The sequence below is a fragment of the Ambystoma mexicanum genome, chromosome 5q, assembly GCF_040938575.1.
Source record: "Ambystoma mexicanum isolate Mex_15411 chromosome 5q, UKY_AmexF1_1, whole genome shotgun sequence".
Taxonomy (NCBI): Eukaryota; Metazoa; Chordata; class Amphibia; order Caudata; family Ambystomatidae; genus Ambystoma; species Ambystoma mexicanum.
Window position 1 is genome coordinate 1,356,556,766 of NC_090933.1, and position 20,251 is coordinate 1,356,577,016.

The 20,251-nt window shown below is 51.0% G+C and overlaps 1 protein-coding gene across 1 annotated transcript in view; it reads left to right on the forward strand.

The window, feature by feature from the left end:
• Nucleotides 1–20,251, forward strand: part of LOC138498424 (uncharacterized) — a 298,003-nt gene that overhangs the window by 14,634 nt on the left and 263,118 nt on the right. Inside the window, exons 3-4 of the mRNA XM_069622181.1 lie at nucleotides 399–494; nucleotides 1,427–1,451. Of these exons, the coding sequence (XP_069478282.1) occupies nucleotides 399–494; nucleotides 1,427–1,451 (121 nt within the window). The remainder of the gene's footprint in view (nucleotides 1–398; nucleotides 495–1,426; nucleotides 1,452–20,251) is intronic.

The window sequence follows — 20,251 nt, forward strand, 5'->3', positions numbered from 1 at the left end:
CTACTAGAAGTCTTTCAGAAGAACGTGCATCCGCCATGTTATTAATCACCTTAATATGCAGTTATTGAGAGGTCTTGTCTCTGACAATAGCTACACCAATGATCCACTCCTCCCTGCTCCCCTTCGGTGCTGGGTCTGCTGTGTCTAGCACTAATCAAGAGACTACTATTTTAAATGTGCTGATAACAAAGTAACTTGGTCAATATACATGTTAGACAGATGCACCACAGTTAAGGGGAGGGAGAGCTGCAAGGCCCTTATCGGTGCACAGCCAGGTACCGCCACACAGGCCCAGTGCCACCCCTTGTCTTGGATCACGTTAGTTTGTGGCATAGACTCATGCCCACCACCTGTGGTGTGTTTGTTCTTTCTAACTCTGTGCTGGTTTGTTCCTGCAGATTGTTTTGCAGCCATGGAGATTTCCCTCGGTATCCTTCTGTTGGTGTCCCTCGGTATCCTTCTGTTGGTGTCGGCAGTGTTTGGGATTATTCAAGGTAAGATCGGCCCCATGCTATGTGATTTCCTCACTGTGGTGCGAGCACAGAGCCTGATATGATATGATATGGCATTTATAACGCACCTATACACAAGTGTTTTGAGGCGTGAAAACTGAGGAGTGGGGAGTGAGGCCATTGGGGTGCTAACTCACTTCCAGCCTTGAGACTCCGCAATGCCATCTCTCACACTGAATCTTATTGCATGGCAGCCCAATGCACTCTCCCGCCCTCATAATATTTGACTCACGCTGCCCTCTGTTTTGAGGCACTACAGTGGGCACTGGGGTTTGGAAAGACCACTCCATTGCCCTAGTTCACTCATTGACTGAGTAGCTTAGTCAGGTGTTGGTCCTATCTAGAGTGACTGCTCTGTCTTTTCTGCCTTTGTGATCCCCATTGCATTTGTAGTTGTGTAGCCTGTACAGAGACCAGCAGGAAGGGTCCGATCATGTGTGGACCTTCCCATAGCACTCTACACCCCATTGCAAGGTTTCCAGTGTGGAGACCTCTCAGCAGGGTCTAGTCCTATTGATGGCAGCCTCTCCACTGCATCATGTGCCCCATAAAGTCTCCCAGGCCTGTGTGGGGGGCCCTAGCCAGCGCATGGTCTCATTGCACCACGTGCCCCGTGGGAAGGCTTCCAGAGCAGTGTAGAGAGCTACAGGCCTGGCCAGGCCTTGGTGTCTGCAAATGTCTGGTCTGTCTTTTTGCTCTCAAATGTGTGACTAATGGATCCTTAGACATTGGACTTAACATACTGGAAAACTTGGGTAATACTGGCCAGTTTCCAATGACAAAATCTGAGCGGTTGCCGTGATCTGCAGCAACACCCCAACAGATGGGGGTGTGTGTTAGAAGCAGATCAATGATTGGTTGTGGACGTTTGGAGGTGGGGAATGTTCTAACTGCTTCTTCTCTCTATTTTGCAGGTGACCATCAGAAGCTGGAAGACAGGTACATTTCCCTTTCCGTTCTTCAGCAGACACAGGGTGGTGGTGATAGAGTAAGAGCAAAGGCGGCGCAGAATACGTAAGGCCGCATTTCAGGAATGGCGGTAGCTGTAAGACAAAGGATATTGTAATCCCTTTCTATGTTTAAACTACCACCTAAATGACAGGTTGGTGTTGCATGATAAATAACGTGTATTAAAACCCATACAATACTTTGTATGTACCCCATGCTATAAATGCCCAAGCCATAATCGAAGCCATTGAAAATACCACTTCTTTTTACCCTTACCACTGAGCCTGTAATAAGGCCCCTTAGTCTCAGAAGTGGGAGTGGGTTGCTATTTTTCCAGGGGAGTATGCTGGTGGTCCACTTCATGATCAGTATTTTGGTTTCTCTGTGAATGTGCCCCAGTTGTTGAGCTGCCCTGTGCCCTGCTGTTGGACCCAGCGCACATTACTTGACCTCTCTGTTCCTGTTGAAGTTGGGGGCTGCAACCTCTAGCTCTGCAGTTGGTTTGCACTAAGACTCCCACAATACCTCTCCATTGACTTTGCTGGCTAGAGTGGATACGAATCCTCTGGAGGGCCAAAGGCCGCAGACCCCTTTTAAAGCTTCAGAATTTCTTCTATCAGCAGCCTTGCAGGAAATCCATAGACCTCTTTTATATATGCTCATCCACTTGCGCCATGCTCTTGTATATTCAGGTACAATGCAAAGTCCCTGCACTTGTTTATCGCTGGCAATGCAGCGTTTTCTTCATAGGCTGGACTTCCAAAGCGCTGAGCAGCATTGAAAGTCCTCCGCTCCTCCACTTCTGACTTAGCATCCATTTTGTTGGGGAGATGGGAGGCTTTCACTTACAAAATGGTGGCCACCACAAGAACACACTAAGCGCTTCAGTCAGAACACACTGATCTAGAACAGCAAAAGGGTAGCCTTGTCAATATGTTGCAAATCTCGCACCATGATTCTGTGCTACTTGTTGTGGTCTACGGTATGCCCCAGGCCGGCCCACACAGCACGCACGCACCCAGCAAAAGAACTCACTGACACGTCTGCTCGGTATGGGGTCCCGGCGGCAACTGCCATCTCGGTCCTCGTTTATTCCTTTGCACAAGCGCCTACCGGAACAAGGCCCACGCATGCGTACAAACGCATTCTACTACGTAATATCCCTCCTTTTCTTTAAACAAGAAAACAATGAACAGTATAACATTACAACAACTCAACATGAGTTAACTCGAGCTGCTCTGGCCCGCACTAACCTTTGGGGTCCATGGCATAGTCTCAAAATCGAGCAGGACGTTGTTGTACTTCTCTGCTCGGGTACCTCTTGCTACTCCCAGGGGTCGGCAAGTGTACATATCCTGGTGGCGGACCCTCTTCCCCGTCTGGTGTCCCCATTGGCGGGAGCCTCTCCGGGACGGACTGCTCAGGAGCCTCTGATGGGCCAGCCGGCGGGCTAGATTCTAATGTTTCTTGAAATATGACATGTTTCTGGTCACCGTCCCACGTCCATTGGCGGCTGTCACCATGGACCCTTTCACTTGGGTTACCCCGAGTGGTTGTGGTTCAAAGGTGAGGGACATCTTCCCTTCGGGATGACTGTTCCTGACCAGCACTGTGTCACCTATCAGGATATCCTTCTCCTGGAGGTTCCTCCGCTCGCTCTTTCTTCCATTCCTGGCGTTTCGCTCCTGCCGGATGCGTTTGTCGTCAATTACCGCAGGTGTTCTTCCTTCCACCTCTGGTAACAGCCCTCTCGGGCAGCGTTTGAATAAGGCCTCCGCTGGTGCAACACCTGCGGACTGGTGCGGGGTCATCCTGTACTCTCAGAAATTCGAACAGGTTCTGTCGTAACTCCCCTCCCCCATTCAAAGAAATGCGGAAGATCTTGTTCAGGGTCTGCATAAACCTCTCTGCTTCTCCGTTGGCTCTTAGCCAGAGCGGGTTACTTTCCGGTGCCTGATACCTCTGTCTTCGAGGTATTTTGCAAATTGATGCCCCTGAAACGACGGGCCATTGTCTGTGCACAGTTCCAGTGGGAACCCATGTGTGGCAAAGATCTTTTCCAGGGCCAAAATGGTGTGGTCACAGGCTGTCGACTCCACCAGCTCAACTTTGGGGTATCTGGACCATTGGTCTACTACAGCTAGAAAATACATGCCCCTCCCTGTGGACCCAAAGTCCGCATGAACAGTACCCCATGGCTGCTCACTTCTCTCCATGGATCTAATCGGGGGGGCTCTTTCAGCAGGGCTTGCTGCTTGGCATGGGACACATCCTCGTACAAACTCGTCCACTCTACTCTCCAGATCGGTTAACCACACCTTGGGCCTTAGGCACGATTTCGTTTTCGCGGCACCTTGATGCCCTTTGTGCGCCAGTTCCAGTACCCTAATCACGAGGGACCTTGGGATGACTATTTGCCGGCCTCGTAATATGAGTCCCTCCTCCGACACCGAGAGTTCATTCTGGGATTTCCTAAAGATGGGAGCCCCAGTCTCCCATCTGGAATTGTTGACAACCATGTCTTTCCATTCTCCGCTGCCTATGGCTGATCGTATGACCTGAAACACCTCATCGCTGTCCGACGCCGTTACTATGTCTTGATGCGCTAACGCTATCGGCATGGCGGCTTCCAAAATGCTGCAAACCATTTCAAGGCTCTCTACAACCTCCACCTGCTCTAGGTCGTGACTTGTGCCGTGGTGTCGGGATAGGTTGTCTGCAGGGTTATGTGTGCCAGGTCTGTACTGCAGCTTCACCCCGTACTCGATCAACGACAACATCCATCGTTCAATGCGTGAGGGCGGTTTCGATGAGGCCTCTGCCATGATTGGGATTAGTGGTTTATGGTCTGTGATGACCACCACCGGTTTACCTAGTATGTACAGTCGGAAGTGTTTGCACCCCCACAATATTGCTAGCGCCTCCCTTTCAATCTGGGAGTATCTCCTTTCAGTGTCGGAGAGGGTTTTCCTGGCATAAGCAATGGGGCGCATTTGCCCTTGTGCGTCGGCTTGTAATAGTACCGCGCCCAGGCCAACTGGACTAGCGTCCACCACAATTTCAGACTCCTTTTCTGGGTTGAAGTATGCCATTGTTTCCTGGTCTGACAGCGCTGCCTTGATGTCTGCGAACGCCTTTTGCTCTCTCGCAGTCCATGTCCATGCCACATCTCTTTTGTTCGCGCCCTCAGCGGTTCAGATAAGGATGCTAAGTCTCGAATGAATCTGCCGCAATAGTTTACCATGCCCAAGAAGCTTATAATTTCCGAAGGTGATTCCGGGGCGGCGCCTTGCAAATGTCACACACCTTTTTGGGATCTGGGGAGATGCCCCCGGTGTGGAAGACGAAGCCAAAAAATGTGATGCGGTCCTTTAAAAATTCACACTTTGTCTTGTGAAGTGTAAGACCTAGGCCATTTCATCTGGCCAGCGCCCGTTCCAGCCTTTTCATGTGGTCAGCTTCAGAGGATGCAAAGACAAGGATGTCATCGGTCATGTTAATCACCCCTTTCAGTCCGGCTAGGGCTCCCCTGATGACATTTTGGAACACCTCCGCCGCTGATGACACTCCAAAACTCAGCCTCTTGAACTGGTACAACCCTTCATGTGTGGTGAAAGTTGTAATGTAGCGTGACTCTGGATGCGGTTCTAGTTGGTGATATCCTGACCGTAGGTCCAACTTGGAGAATACCTTAGGCCCTTGCAGCTCACCAATGATGTCGTCCAATGCCGGTGTGAGGTGACGTTCTCTCTTTATAGCACCATTGGGTAGGCGCATGTCAACGCAAAGGCGTACTGCTCCGGGCTGCTTGGGTTTTGGTGCCACCACGATCGGGAACACCCACGGGGTAGGCCCTCCACCCTCTCTTTGATGTCCAGGTCTATCAGCATCTGTAGTTCTTTCTAAACTTGGGCCCTTAGGTGGAATGGTATTCATCTGTATTTCAAGGTGGTAGGCCTCACTGTCTCATCAATGTGTAGTCTGATTGGGGCACCCTTCAGTTTACCCACCCCCTGGAAGAGGTTCTCATACCGCTCTAGGAGGCGTTAAACATCAGACGGGTATACCGACATGGTAAAATGTACAATGTCTAGTGCCTCGGAGGCTGCGCAGCTCAAAAGGGAGTGAGGGCTCACATCCGTCACAAAGAACCTGGCCTTGATCATATTTTGTACATGGGTGACCAGCGCCACAAAGACACCTTCAATGGGCAAGGGTGTGCTTCCTCCGAAGGTGTAGATCTTTGCTCTGGATGTTTCGAGCTCGGGTGGGCCAGGGAGAGCCTCGTACTGCTCTGTCGCTAGAACACACACAGACGCTCCTGTGTCAATCAAGACTGGCGTTGGGGTGCCACCAATGCCAACTATGCATGTAGGCTGTCTCCTTTTCTTAGCACCGGTGGCTATGTTGGAGATAAAAAATACCTCCTCTTCATCTTCTTCTTCCGCTATGTCGAGCTCTTGTATGCCTTGTTCCACAGCTGCTACACTCCTGGATCTTCTGGGGTTTCCCCCGCTCACTCTTGCAGGTCCTCTGGAAGTGGCTACCAGGGCCGCTGCCCTGCATACCCTGGCATAAGGGCCTGGTGTGCTGCATTTGCCGCACACCCTCGCTTTCGCCGGGCATTCACCCATGTGGTGTAGATCATATCCACAGTATTGGCATGATTGTGGATTACTATGGACAGGAGGGCTATCAGTCCTTTTCTGGCCCCATCGTGACTTGGGAGGAATTGACCTAACCACTGCGAATGCTTCTTCACTACTTCCTGGGCGGACCGCCGCGTCCATCCTTGCTCCCCTGCTCTCTGCGAGCTCATAGGCACGACCAGTGTCCAAAATCTGTGCTAATGTTAGGCCTGGTTCCCGAAGAACCTGTCTCCTCAGCTTCCCGGAGCTACACCCTTGAATGAGTTGGCGCACCATGCCCTCCTCATTCTCCCACCGGCAGGTGCTGGCCAATTGTCTTAGTCTTGCACAGAATTGATCCAGGGATTCATCGCTCAGCTGCTTTTCTGCACACATGATGAATCTGTCATATTCCATGTTCGCCAAGGGCAGGAAGTGATTCTGCAGAGCTAGTTTGACAGCTGCGAAGGTGGTCACCTGCAGGTTTATTGACTCAAATATGCAGTGTACTTCCGTCCCCACTGAATATAACAGTGTTGCTACTTTCTCATCGTCTTCAGTCTCGCCAGTAGCTCTGAAAAACATCTCGAGTTTCTTGACCCAAAGTAACCATTTAGGCCCAAGTTTGGACGGGGGGCATGAAGTGTCGAATTCTGGCATGGGCGCCAGAGTGCCCTGCTGTCGGCCTGGTATCTGTGCTGGGGTGATGGCTACTTCATCCTGTTCACCCATCCCTGCAGGCTGCACGAGCACCCCACGTTACGGTGTGAGGCCGCAAGCCTGTGCCTGCTTTAATATGGTAGGGCACCCCCACTCACTCGGTCTGATGGTTGAGTTGGCACTTCGGCACCTGCAGGGACAGCTTCTCCGCAAATCAGTGAGGGCACAGCTGCCTAAGGTACACACCGACCTTTGTACCCCTTATCCTGAGGTGATGGTTCTTGTGTTCCAATATTTCCTGCTTACCATGTTGTTGAAGTTTCCTCTGGACTGCCTTTCCTCCATGCAGAAACTCCCCAACCTCGTGGTGCAGGCTATGTGTTAAGGCGTGTGGAAAAACACCATCAGGTGACCGGCAGCCGTGAAAGTTCCATAAATTCTTCAAATGATGCACACGGACCGCGCACGAGCACCCTCTCGGGCCGCAAACGTCGCGTGTGTATTCCTAAAATGGCCGCCAACTTGCCACGTAGGATCCGGAGCTGCGTTGTATGATGAAACGCCTCATCCGACGTATGCAACGTGTTCAGGATCTCGCACACATACACAGCTGTCCTCGTCGCCAATGTTGTGGTCTATGGTATGCCCCAGGCTGCCCCACACAGCACGCACGCACACAGCAAAAGAACTCACTGACATGTCTTCTCGGTATGGGGTCCCGGCGGCAACTGCCGTCTTGGTCCTCATTTATTCCTTTGCGCATGCGCGAGCCTCGCTCCGGCTCCCGCATACGTACAAACGCATTCTACTACGTAACACTACTAAGAGCTACATGGCTTTTACGCACACGCTAACCACATCCTGTACCTTTGAACATGGAACATCATACTCTGTGTACAGCTGTCAAGATGACCAAATCCTTGAGAGCCCACCCTCCTTTCTGCTGCTATTATGAGCCACAGAGCATACCTGCCTAGTCTCCGGGTTTATCCCGGAGACTCAGGGTTTTTACGTTCTTCTTGGGGTTGCCGGGGAAGAGCGAGAAACCTCTGAGATTCCAAAGTAATCAGGGGCAGTGATTCACGGCTGCAAAGTGGCTTCACTCGAGGGTGTGACCCGCAGGTTAAAGATAATTCAAGGTGATAAACGGCAACATCGAAAGCTGCTATTCGATGATGGCCCCCCTGCTTCTGTTCTGCCAGAAGACCGCACTTTGCCAATTGTCAATAACATTACATTACAAGAGCTGCCCGGGGGCCTGAACGGCAGAGGATCACAGCAGCAAAGCAGTCCACATGAAAACCCTTGGATTTAAAAGGGAATGTTTCAGAGGCATGAAATACATAAACCTGTTTTTTTAAAAATACTTTTGATATGAAAATAGTTTACAATGTATATTTTATTATGTATTGATAGGTATTTGGTGTGTATTTTTTAGTAAAATAATGCAATCAGCACCTTTGGCAACATTTGTAGGGGTATCCTTGCTCATATGCTAGCAGCTGTTTATCTGCCATAGGGAATGGGTGCCAATGTTGAGAGCCTTAGAAGTGCAATGAGGCACAGAGGAGCCTAATCGTGCACATTATGTCAAGAGTATGGTATATAGCACCCAGCCTGCGTTTGAAGTTTTTTTTTAGAACATGTCGGCAGTGCAGGTGGGTGGAGTCTCGAATAGCTGTGGGTGTGGCATTGCGTACCATACATCTAAGAGTTTTTTATTTTGAAATGTAGGCAGGTCTGCCACAGAGTGCCTGGCCAACCTAGCTCTTACGCATATCTGCCTACATTTTAAAAAGAAAAATCCAGAGACTGACGTCACGCCACGCCACACCCGACCCACATTCACTTGCTAGGTTTTACCCCGCCCACATATTGCTAGACTCTGCCCATTTACCCCGACCACAAGTTTTTTAAAAAGCACACACTATGGTGTAATGCCAGATGTGGGGGGGCTTTGGTGGTCTAGGTGACTTCAACTTCCACCTAGACTCCCCTTGCACAGCAACCACCCTCTTCACTGACCTCTGTTCCTCCCTATCCCTCTCCTTTCTTCCCTCTGGCCCTACCCATTCTGCTGGTCACACGCTGTACGCCATCATCCACTCCAACCTCACTCTCGCTTCTCCCCTGGTCACCCCCCTCTCCTGGTCTGACCACTCTCTCCTCCCCTCTAATCTGGGTCCCTATGGCCCTGTGACAACTCCTCATTAAGCTCTGCCAACCTCATTCATGAACATCCATCTGACGAAACAAGTGTCAGCTGCTGCCTTCTCCTCCACCTTCATTCCCCCACGTCCACCCAACCCAGACTCTACCACTGATTCTGCCCTCAGCAACCTCTATCTGTCCATTACCAACACACTTGACATTCTTGCCCCAGTAATGAGGATCCGTCTGAAACCTGCCTCCATGCGTAACACCTGGCATGACTCCGAACTTGCAGACCAAAAATGTAGGTGCAGGGCTGCAGAAAGGAAATGGCAAACCTCAGGTGCACCCTCTGACAAACTGGCCTGCCGCCTGACCCAGAGACACTACAAACTCTCCATCCGTGCCAAAAAAAAGAGTCATATTCAGGCACAAGTGTCCAATGCCTCCAACACCACGGCTGAACTCATCAAAATCTCCAGGGAACTTGCCAACCCATCTTCAGTATCTTCTGCCCCCACTCCTTCACAGGCCCTCTTCAATGCACTCGCCTCTCACTTCACTTCCAAAACCCAAGGCATACTGTACAGCCTTGTCTCGCACACCCCTCCTTCCTCCTTCTCCTCCTTCTCTCCCAGCGCCCCCAAAGAAGTCGCCAGTTGTCAACTCCATGAAGGTCTCTGCCCCTTGCTCTTTCAGAACCATCAAGGACAACATCTTCTCTCTCGTCCCTGCTCTTGCTGATATCTGCAACCACTCCTTTGCTATTGATTCTTTGCCATCCTCCCTCAAGCACTCCCTTGTGCGCCCCCTCCTTAAAAAAACATCTGCAGAACCTTCCTGCCCAGCCAATTACCAGCCCATTTCCACCCCCCCCTTCCTGGAGAAATTACTCAAGGTTGTCCCTCCCTCAACTCAACTCTCATACCGAAACTGTTGGTGGTCTACACAACCACCAGTCTGGATTCCGAGCACCCCTTTACTCCAACTCTCCTGCTGTCCTCGTCCTCCTTGATCTCTCTTCAGCATCTGACACAGTGAACCATTCCATCCTCATAAAAAGGCTCCATGATACCCCCGGAACCGGCACTGGGCTGGCTCACCTCCTTCCTCACTGACTGCTCCTCCAACCCCATTCTTGGTCCTTTCTCCTCCCCTACTTTCTCAGCCACCTGCGGCGTCCCCTGGGCTCCATTCTCTCACCCTGGTTCTTTAACATATACCGTTCACTGCTGGCAAGGCTCATTTCCTCCTTCTCCCCCAACTTCCAGTGCTACGCTGATGACACTCAACTCTTCTTTAAACTTCCCAATGACCCCCTTTCACCGTCCTTCATCTCTGTCTGCCTCTCTGCCATCCAGGCCTGGTGCACTGCTAATGATCTCTGCCTCAATGCCAGCCAAACAGAGATTCTCCCTATTGGGTCCCCTGCACCCTATTTCTTCCCCTCACTCTGGCCTTCCTCCATGGGCTCCCCCCCTGAGCCCCTCCTCTGTAGCCAGGGACCTTGGAGTCATCTTTGATTCCTCCCTTTCCTTCATCCCTCATATTCAGGACATTGTCAAGAAGTCCCACTTTCAGCTCTTCCTTCTCAAAGACCTCTACCGTTCCTCGCCTTGCCCCAGAGACTCAATGTTATCCGTGCTCTGGTTCTCTCCAGGATAGACTATTGCAATAGCCTTATCCTTAATCTTCCTGCTCCACCCTGCAACCCCTCCAGCCTACCCAGGATAGGGCAGCGAGACCTATCCTTGGTCTCAAGCCCAGGGACAGCATTTCGCCTGCCCTACAAAGCCTTCACTCACTCCCGGGTTGAGCACAGATTAAATTCAAATCCCTCTGTATCATCTACAAGGCTATCTGTGGCCAGGGACCACTCTATCTTCAATGCTTCCTGACTAAATACTCTCCCTCTAGACTCCTCTAGAGTCCTGCATTCCTCTGGCACCAATTCCCTGCGTGTGAAGCGGTTTGCGAAACAGAGAGCTGGTGGGCGATCACTTTCCTCAGCGTGCTCCCCTTCTTTGGAACAGCCTCTCTCATCCTCTGCGTCTTGAGCAGGACCTCCTTAAGTTCCGGAAAAGCCTCAAGACCTTTCTCTTTACCCCTTCCGTCTCCTCCTCTCTTCCCTGCTAATCATACAGTAGCGTGACTGATTTGCAGGGCCCTTATATATCCTCTGGGCCCTGACCCTCCCACATCTCTCATCCCGGCCACTGTTTATTTACTGCACTTACTTGGATCACCCTCCCACTGGGAGGTTGCACTTACATTAATCTCCTCTTAGCACTTCACCCCGAGCACTTCTCCTCTAGCACCACAGCCCCTATCCCTTACCCCCCTCTGCCCTGCACTTGCATGTTCTGAACACCCACAAGGCATAGTAGGTGTGTCTCCCCTCCCTGTTAATCTTGCTATTTGTTGTACTATTAAGTACATTATTTATCTTTCTTGTAATTCATTGTCTACTTCCCTTGTCCCCACCCTGTGGGCCTGTGGGCGCTTTGAAACAGTTTTGATAATTTTATAAGAGCCTAACAAATGACCAATAAATAAATACATTAATAAAACACTGGGCATGAAATTGAAATGTCGGAATATGGAACCTGGAGTCTATAATGTGGCAATAAGACCTGAGGCGGCGGGCCAATACCAATTAACGAAGCCTCGGGGGCATTACCGTGGGCGGTATTGGCCCGGCGCCGAGGGTCTTATAGCCAAAAATATATAGCCGAAGTCTATACAGAAAAAAATGCCATTAGTACCCCGGTCTAACAGGCCGGGGTACTAATGGCATTTTTTTCTGTTTTGAAACGCTGCCGCGTTCCGAAACAGAATTTTATTTTTTTAAAGTTGAAAAAAAATGGCCGCCGGGAAAAGTAAAACATAGTCCTTCTTCCCTTTCCATGGCAGCCATCGAGAGCGGACGCACTGGGAACAGAAGTGTTTCCAGCGCATTCGCTCCAAGAAAAGAAGAAAAAAGAAAGTAAGTGGGGTTGGGATGGTAGTGAGGGGATAGTTTGCGGGGGAGAGGGGTGGAGGAAAAAAAACTTACCTGAGTCCCCAGCGGGGGACGAAGGCAGCCTCCATCCATGGGGAGGCTCAGAGCAGGGATTTCCCCGTTTCGAGCCTCCTCATTGGCTAAGGGGCTGCCATGCCCCTCGCCGGGAACAGAGTACCCAGGCACGGACAGCGTACACGGGAATACTGTGGTATGGCTTGGAAAAAAGCCAATCCACACATTGTATTCCCGGTGCGCAGCGCGTGCCCGGGTACTAATGATTAATGAACGTGGCTGGGGATGCACGCCTTTCAGCTCTACAAATCTCAACTATGGAAAATCTGCTTAGCCAAGCCCAGGAAGCCTCAAGGACGTACCCCTGATGGAGCAACCCTGGAGGACTTTCATCGCAGGTCAAGTAAATAGTATGTCTAACCAATTGACTCTCTGTAGATGGGGAGGGGTTCTATCATTAATGACCAGCCACAAACAAAACCTGAGAGGAGGGAAACTCAACAGTCCCATCCACTTCACTGGAGATTACGCCTGGTGTCCAGGCGATGACCTAACTCATCTGTACAGAAAGGACCTGAAGCAACAGTAGGAAGCACAAGGGGCCTGGGACAGATGAAAACCAGAAACCAATAAAGGCAAGAAAGCTGGTGTAGGATACAGATCCAAGCCATGAGAAGGGCCCCTTTTCCCACAAAACGAATGGCTAACCGGGTGATATAGGCACTCAAGATCGATCTCAGAATGGGTCTCAAATGGTTGGATGGGTGTGGCTGACTAAAGGGTTCTAGGAACCAAAGGCCAGGTCCCACATGACATGCAGTAGGAATGGGATACAGGGAAAACTACAAAATGCATTAAAGTTGTGCTGGTCAATATAAGCAATACCAACCATAGAGCGCTATAAACATTCATATTGCACTAGCTGGTCCCTTACTGAAGAGGTGACCAATCCAAGGCCAAACCTTTCCTGGAGCAAAGCCAAAATGGCAAGGGGCTCACAAGATAAGGTAAGACCACCCCCAACGTTTTTACTCCTTTAAAGAAGCCGAGCAGCTGTAATGATGAAGCACCAAGTTGGGCCTCTCATCTCAGCAGCTAGGCTGAGGTGCCATGACGTAGAATGGACTGGCTGGAGAGAATTGGCCAACCCAAGAATATGGACAAACAAGCTGGGGTTGAGACTGGCTGACCAATAGCGGACACCCAAGCTTTTGTGGCGCACCAATGGACTAATGATACCAGAAGTCTCTCACTCCTAATTTTGTACAGGACTCTTGTATTGGGAGAAATGCAAACAGAAGTCCCTCTGGACATAAGGATAATAGCTAATCCATTGCCCACACAGAGGGACCCTGATCTGAGCAGTAGAGGGAAGAAGACCATCTTGCCAAGACACAAAGGGGTCCAACCAAGGGCAGCCATACCTCTTATTGTTGGAACAGGCCCTTCAGGAACCAGGGCGATGACTGAAAAGCCTGACTCTGGAGTCTGCAGCAATGTTCTCTGCTCCCATTAGGGTCAGGGGATTTTACACAGACGCAATTGCTGCGCTGCTTCTCAGGATACTCGCACTGACTGCCCTCTGGCATAAGCGATTGCCACCTCATTTGCCATTTTCACAGGCCTGCTCTACTCTGAAGTAATGGAAGGAATGCCTTGAGGGAGAAGAATATTGTTGAACAATACCTCAAGTGAGAACACCTGTCCTTAGCCAATCAAGCCCATGACCCTACTGATCTGGTCCCCACCCAAGACAGCTGGACCACCAGAATCATTTTTGTTTTCAAGCCCATCCCTCTGAAAAGGTTCTCCACAAGCCAAAGGCTCATTGAAAGGTGTTTTACAATCATGGGATTTTGGTAGACAAACCTGTAAAACATGATGATATGGAGGTTTTAGGAGAAAATGGAACCATAAATGGTGGCACAGCCATTTACCCTCTGGACCTGCAGCCACTGGGGAAACAGGGGTATTCCGAGGCTAGGGGGACTTCGATCGACTCCGGAGTTTGATGGCTGGCCATTGGAGAAAGAATTATTTTGCATGACTTTTATACACTATGCCCCAACACCACCATCGTTGGAAGGTCGATCGACCCATGTCAGCGGCTTCAAATGGGTTGGGAGCAACACAGAGCTCACCCCAACTCCACCAGAAGCACTCTCCCCCCTGACTCAGGCTGCCTGTAGACGTCATGCGACCTACAAGAAGCATCTAGGATCAATCTAGGGACTGCACATGTGATCTCTGACAAAGTTACTTCTGGGTTACTTTGGGCATATAAGCACTGTCCTTTGGGCGTCTATTCGGCTGGGCATCCAGAGCAAGGGAAGACAGAGCAAAGGAAAGACAGAGCAAAGGAAAGACAGAGCAAAGAGAAGACAGAGCTAAGGGAAGACAGAGCTAAGGGAAGACAGAGCTAAGGGAAGACAGAGCTAAGGGAAGACAGAGCTAAGGGAAGACGGAGCAAAGGGAAGACAGAGCTAAGGGAAGACGGAGCAAAGGGAAGACAGGGCTAAGGGAAGATGGAGCAAAGAGAAGACAGAGGAAAGGAAAGACATAGCTAAGGGATGATGGAGCAAAGGGAAGACAGAGCTAAGTGAAGACAGAGCAAAGGAAAGACAGTGCAAAGGGAAGACAGAGCAAAGGGAAAACAGAGCAAAGGGAAGACAGAGCAAAGGAAAGACAGAGCTAAGTGTAGACAGAGTTGCTTCAATAGCCTTCTCTTTTTCATTCTGTGTTCTCTGTTAGTCCCTGTTTGCAACAGGTTGCTACAAAAATGCTGTGCATACAGTAAACAAACAACATTCAAATCAAACTTCAACACAACACTCCATTAAAACAACTAATCATATACACCTGCATTCTTCTCAACTGCCATTCTGTACCTGCTCACACACATAAAATAATTTAACTCATTAGCACACACTCTCCAGATACACGCTTCCTTACAAAATCATGGTTCAAACCCCATCACACACCTATTATCCCTGACATGCTTCCCCCACACTCATCCACCACAGAGACCGCCATCACACAAACATGGCATTGCCATCATATATAAAGACACACTTAGTAATGCCACATCCCCATACACATCCTTTGAAGCACTCTCTCACTTGCTCTTCTCCATCACTCCCAGACCCTAGGCACCAAACCCATACTAAAGACTATCCTCGCTCCACTCACCCCTTATTACCTCTCACAACTCATCACCTGTCCCACACACATTGCGGGCAACAACCTGTACCTTTTTGATATCAAGCAAAAATCATGTCTCTGTGGATGATGGAATCTGGGTATCGTGGTCTGGCCACTGTGCTATCCCCTTAATGCTCACACTACCACACACAATCCCACCACCTGCCACACACCCCCTTCACCCTCTAACCAGAACAATTACACATTACAGTCATAGCCTTAGGACTGCTCATACCACTCCCCCGCCCCACACGCGCACATCCCTCCACACTACTCCACCACAACAACACCATCCTCACACAGTCAGTCGACAAAAAGGCACCCCGCAAATCACACAAAAAACACAATTACCACCAAAAACCACTGTTCAACCATTCCCTCCTCTCTATCAAGCAGGAAACCAGACACCTGTAAAAAGCCTGACAAAATATCCCATGCCCCTCAACCAGGATACCCCTCAGACACTGCTGCACCAAATATAAAACCGCCATATACAATGCTAAAGCCACCCATAACTTCCAAGCATTCCAATCCCCCATTAATCGTACCCAGAAACGATTGAACATCGTCAAGTCCCTCATGAACTATTTCAACTCCAAATACACAGCATCAGGACAGCCCTCCGCTCAGTTCTCCCACTGACACCCCCACTCCCAAACATTCCAAAACATGGGACACCTTCCACCCCATCGACACCCTCACAGCCAAAACAAAACCTACACACTTCCTGGATGATGCATACCCACCTGAAGCCACATCCAATTGCATCACCGCCCTCGCCCCCCACTGGCTCAACTTCATCAACACCTGTCTCTCGCGTTGCACTCAAAACGGGACAAATCTCACCCCTCCTCAAAAAATGATCTCTTGACTCCACGCTCCCTGAAAATAACTGCCCCATTACTATCCTACCATATCTTGCCAGAATCATGGAACGCTTTCTAACTACCCAACTGCAACAACACATCGCCACAAACAACCTACTCAACCCTTTCCAATCTGGCTTTCAGCCTGGACACAGCACCAAGACCGCTACTTTCCACATCCTCAATGACCTCCACATCATCACAGACAAAAGACACACAGGACTACTCGTACTCCTCGACCTCTCTGCAGCCTTCGACAAGATCGACCACACCATTCTACTTGACAACCTAGCCCATAGGATGAATCTCTTTGGCACCATACTCGACTGTTTCACCTCCTTTCCCACTGAGATAACACTTTGCATTCATGCCTCCTTATCGATCAGACCCCAACTCTGTCAAGTATGGGGTCCCATAAGGCTCCTCCCGATCTCCACTCCTCTTAAACCTATATGTTGAATCCCTTGGACAGACCCATAGCAAACGCAATGTACATTTCCACCAATATGCAGATGGCACACAAGTATACTTCCAAATGACATCCCCTTCACAAATCCACACCCTCAAAACCTGTCTCTCCACCATCACCAACTGGATGGCCACCCACTTCCTCAAGCTCAACTCTTCCAAAACAGAATACCTCCTCATCTGCCCCTTAAGGCACATACCCGACCTTACCTCCTGGATCCAAGAGCTTGTGACTGACAACCCACAAGTATCCAACTACACACTTGTTCAATCCCTTGGCTTCACCATCAACTCTCACCTTTTCTTCACACACTACATAGCCACACCAAAACATGCAATCTACAACTACACTTCCTACACAACATCCGACATACCCTTCCTCCTGATGACTTTGGCACCGCAGTCCAAATACTGGTTCTCTCTAAGCTGGTCTATGGAAATGCTCTCCTCACTGGACCACCCCAACAACACCCTTGTCCCCCTGCAAGTCATAAAAAGCCCAGCAGCCAGACTCACCCTCCACCTACCCAAACATTCACACATCAATGGGAGAATTGCCTTCAAAGGACTCTGCATTGTATTCAAACCCATCCACTTCAAAAATCCATCTTGCCTTCATGACAAACTCAAACCCATCACTGCCACAAACAGCAGACAAGCCAGCCAACACATTCCACAATGCAAACTCACATGCACACACAAACAAGCATTTTCACACTTCTCACCAAGGACATGGAACACCCTATCTCCAGATACACACTGTATCCTCCATCACCACTTTCATAAAGAGCCTCAAAACATACCTGTTTCCCTAAACATAAGCCTACCCTCCTCCACTTATGCCACTTTTCTATCCTAATCTTCCTATCCTTTCCTTAGAACATTTTGTCATTTCTTTTTTCAACTCCTACCATTTCAATATTTGAACCATTTGAACAGTGATCAGTGGCTGAGCGGGAAGGTATATGTTGGTGCGGCCATCGTGCATGAGGATTTAAATGCATACGGGCGTTCTTCTGAGTCTGAGATTGAGAAAGACAGTGGTGCAGTTACCCAACTAACTTCCCATATTCCATAGAACAACCTTAGATAGGCAACCAGACTCCCCAGGTTTAGCAGGAAATAGATTAAGAAGAATGAAAGCACATCAGTAGGGGATAAACATGTCCTCTGCTGCCGTCTGTATACAACCTGCCTCATAGGATCCCCCCTCCTCACTGAGAGTACCCCCGGCACACAATCCAAAAGGCAGAGCCGTGCATCTACAAAGATGGCCGCCGGGGTTGCCACGAACACCAAGGAAGCATTGCCTGGACCAAGGGTGGCCCGTGATTGGCTGATGTCTGCACATGACGAGCCAGACCGGATTCGCCAGTTGGTGAAGCCGGCCTTAGTCGAAGGCTGAAGTCAAAGGCAAGAGCAGGAGCTCTCTGCCACTCTCTGCTGCTTGCCGTAGCAGACAAGTGATACAAATTTCCCTGCACTGCGGAACAACTTCGTATGTCGCTGACGACGAAAAGACGACCCCAAAACAAAATGGAGGAGGCAGCCTTGTAACCGCTGCGGGGTCATGCCCAACAACCTCTGACCCTTCCCCTGGGAAAGGGAGCACAAGGGGCGGAACGGCGCCAGGGCGCCAAACAACACAAAAAGCCTGCAAAGGGCTGACAAAAGAAAGGGGCGGGGCAAGCACCTTATAAGCGGCAGGGCCAGCCTGCAGAAGACATCTCGCTCCTGCAGTGGGACCCTGCCAACTCGCCGGACCAGAAGGATTTCGTTTTGGAGATTGAAGGAGTTCGCTTTCGTGGACGATCGAGGAGAAGTCGAGGAGAAGTGTCCGGGAGTTCGTCCCACTCCACACCCGGCGGGAAGCCTCTTGAGCAGGAGGGACCGGAACGGCAGCGCAAGGCGAGCCCAGCTGACGGAGGAAGCAGAAGCCGGAAGAAGGATCGGGATGGAGGCAAGGACCGGGAAACCACTGAAAGGAGCACCGTAGCGGCGATCCAGTGCAGAGGAGCAGGACCGGTGAGAGCGGAAAGGAGCAGCCGGATGCTGACACCAACGCGCTCATGTGAGCCGGGGCCCCGCTGAAGGACTCAGAGGGCGCTAGCGGGCGGTGGCGGGCGGAAGTACCCGAGCACAGACAGCACGCACCCGCCGGAGGAGATTGCAGGCCCAAGCAGGCAGCGGCGTGCGGGGTAGGTCTGTCCCCGGTGCCGTCACAGCAGGAAGGCACGACCGGTCCGTGCAGGCAGTGACGGGCAGGACTGGGCCCGTACCGAGCAACGCCGGCACTCACCCAAAGCCCGAATAGCTCAGTGGATAGAGCATCAGACTGTTGAACTAAGGATCCAGGGTGCAAGCCCTGTTCGGGCGTACCTTCACTTCTTACCGCAGCACACCTAGGACTACGCGGGCCGGCCTGAGGGGGAGGTGGCCAGCGCAAGAAGGCACGGAAGGTCCGCGGCAAGTTAAGCTGCAGAGACCAAGGAAGGGCAGAAGCGCTCATGCTGAACCCCACTCCACCCAGGGGGAAGAAGATAATCGGCCCTGCAGGGCCCACGAGGCAATGGATCTGGCTGCCTTTTTAGAAATGGCCAGGGTGGCAGCGGCTACCCACGGGCCAGACTGGATGACAACCATGGTGGCCCAACCAGGCCAGGAGAGGAGAAGACTCAGCCAGATGGTGGAAAGCTCGCCACTTTTGTTTCAGGACATCACCAATGAGCCAACGGTGGTGGAAGTGGAAATCCATGGCATAGAAGAGGACGAGGAGGAAGAGGTGCAGCCGACAAAAAGAAAGAGGACATTGACGGCGAAGGCCAAAGCAAGTCAGGAACAAGCCAACAGCACCAAGAGGCCTCGTCAGAAGGGGAGGGCACAGGTGGATGTGGCCTTAACGGCTTCTACACCTGCTGAGGCTCCAGGGAGCCATGCAAGCCCACCCAGCACTCCTGTGACCAGAACGGTGGAAGTCGCTGGGGAAGGAACCACATCCCTGGAGATGGTGAAAGGTACGGTGATGGAATGCATGCAAGCATGGGGAAAAAATGGGCAAGTGCCACATGTTATTGCTAACACTAGTGTGATGGAAGGGATGATGAATAGTGGGGTAACAGCAACTCAACCCGGGCCAGCCCAGGGCCTAGGGGTGTCATGGTGCGGTAATGGGAGTCAGGGCTGGTCACAAATATGGGGGAGTAAGTCAGCTGCCACAGAGGTGCGGGATCCCAGACAGGGGTTTCCTATCGGTGGGGTTACCTAGCGTGGGTCCACCTCCCGGGGGCAGTCAGCAGGCACAGATGGCGGGCTCAGCAGGGTTGCCAGGGGGACATGAATGGTGGAGTCAAGGGCGGAAGGCTCCGGTTTCCACGGGGATGGCCCAACCGCCTATACCAGTGGTCACAACAGGGGCACCGGCGGGCCAGATGGAATGGGGGCTGGGGCAAGGGGTGGTTGCTCCAGGGGTGCAGAGCGCAGCACAGCTAGAAGCAACAGGCCCGACCAGCATCGATGCAGGAAGGGTGTGGGGCCAGACAACCCATTATGGGAGGCCCATGCTAGGGTTCGCACCAATGCGGGCAACAGTGAATTCCTTAGTATGGCATATTCCATGGGCGGTCAAAGAGAGGTTGTGGAGGAAGGAATTCATTGAGATCTTCGACTTGTTGGGGATTGTACCCATGGGGGGAGGGCTGAAAGAGCTGTCAGAGAAGGAGAAAGAACAGAGGGACAGAGAGAGCACCAAGGTGGAGCACTCCATTAACAATTGGCTCAAGGCTTATAGGATGTACATGTCAG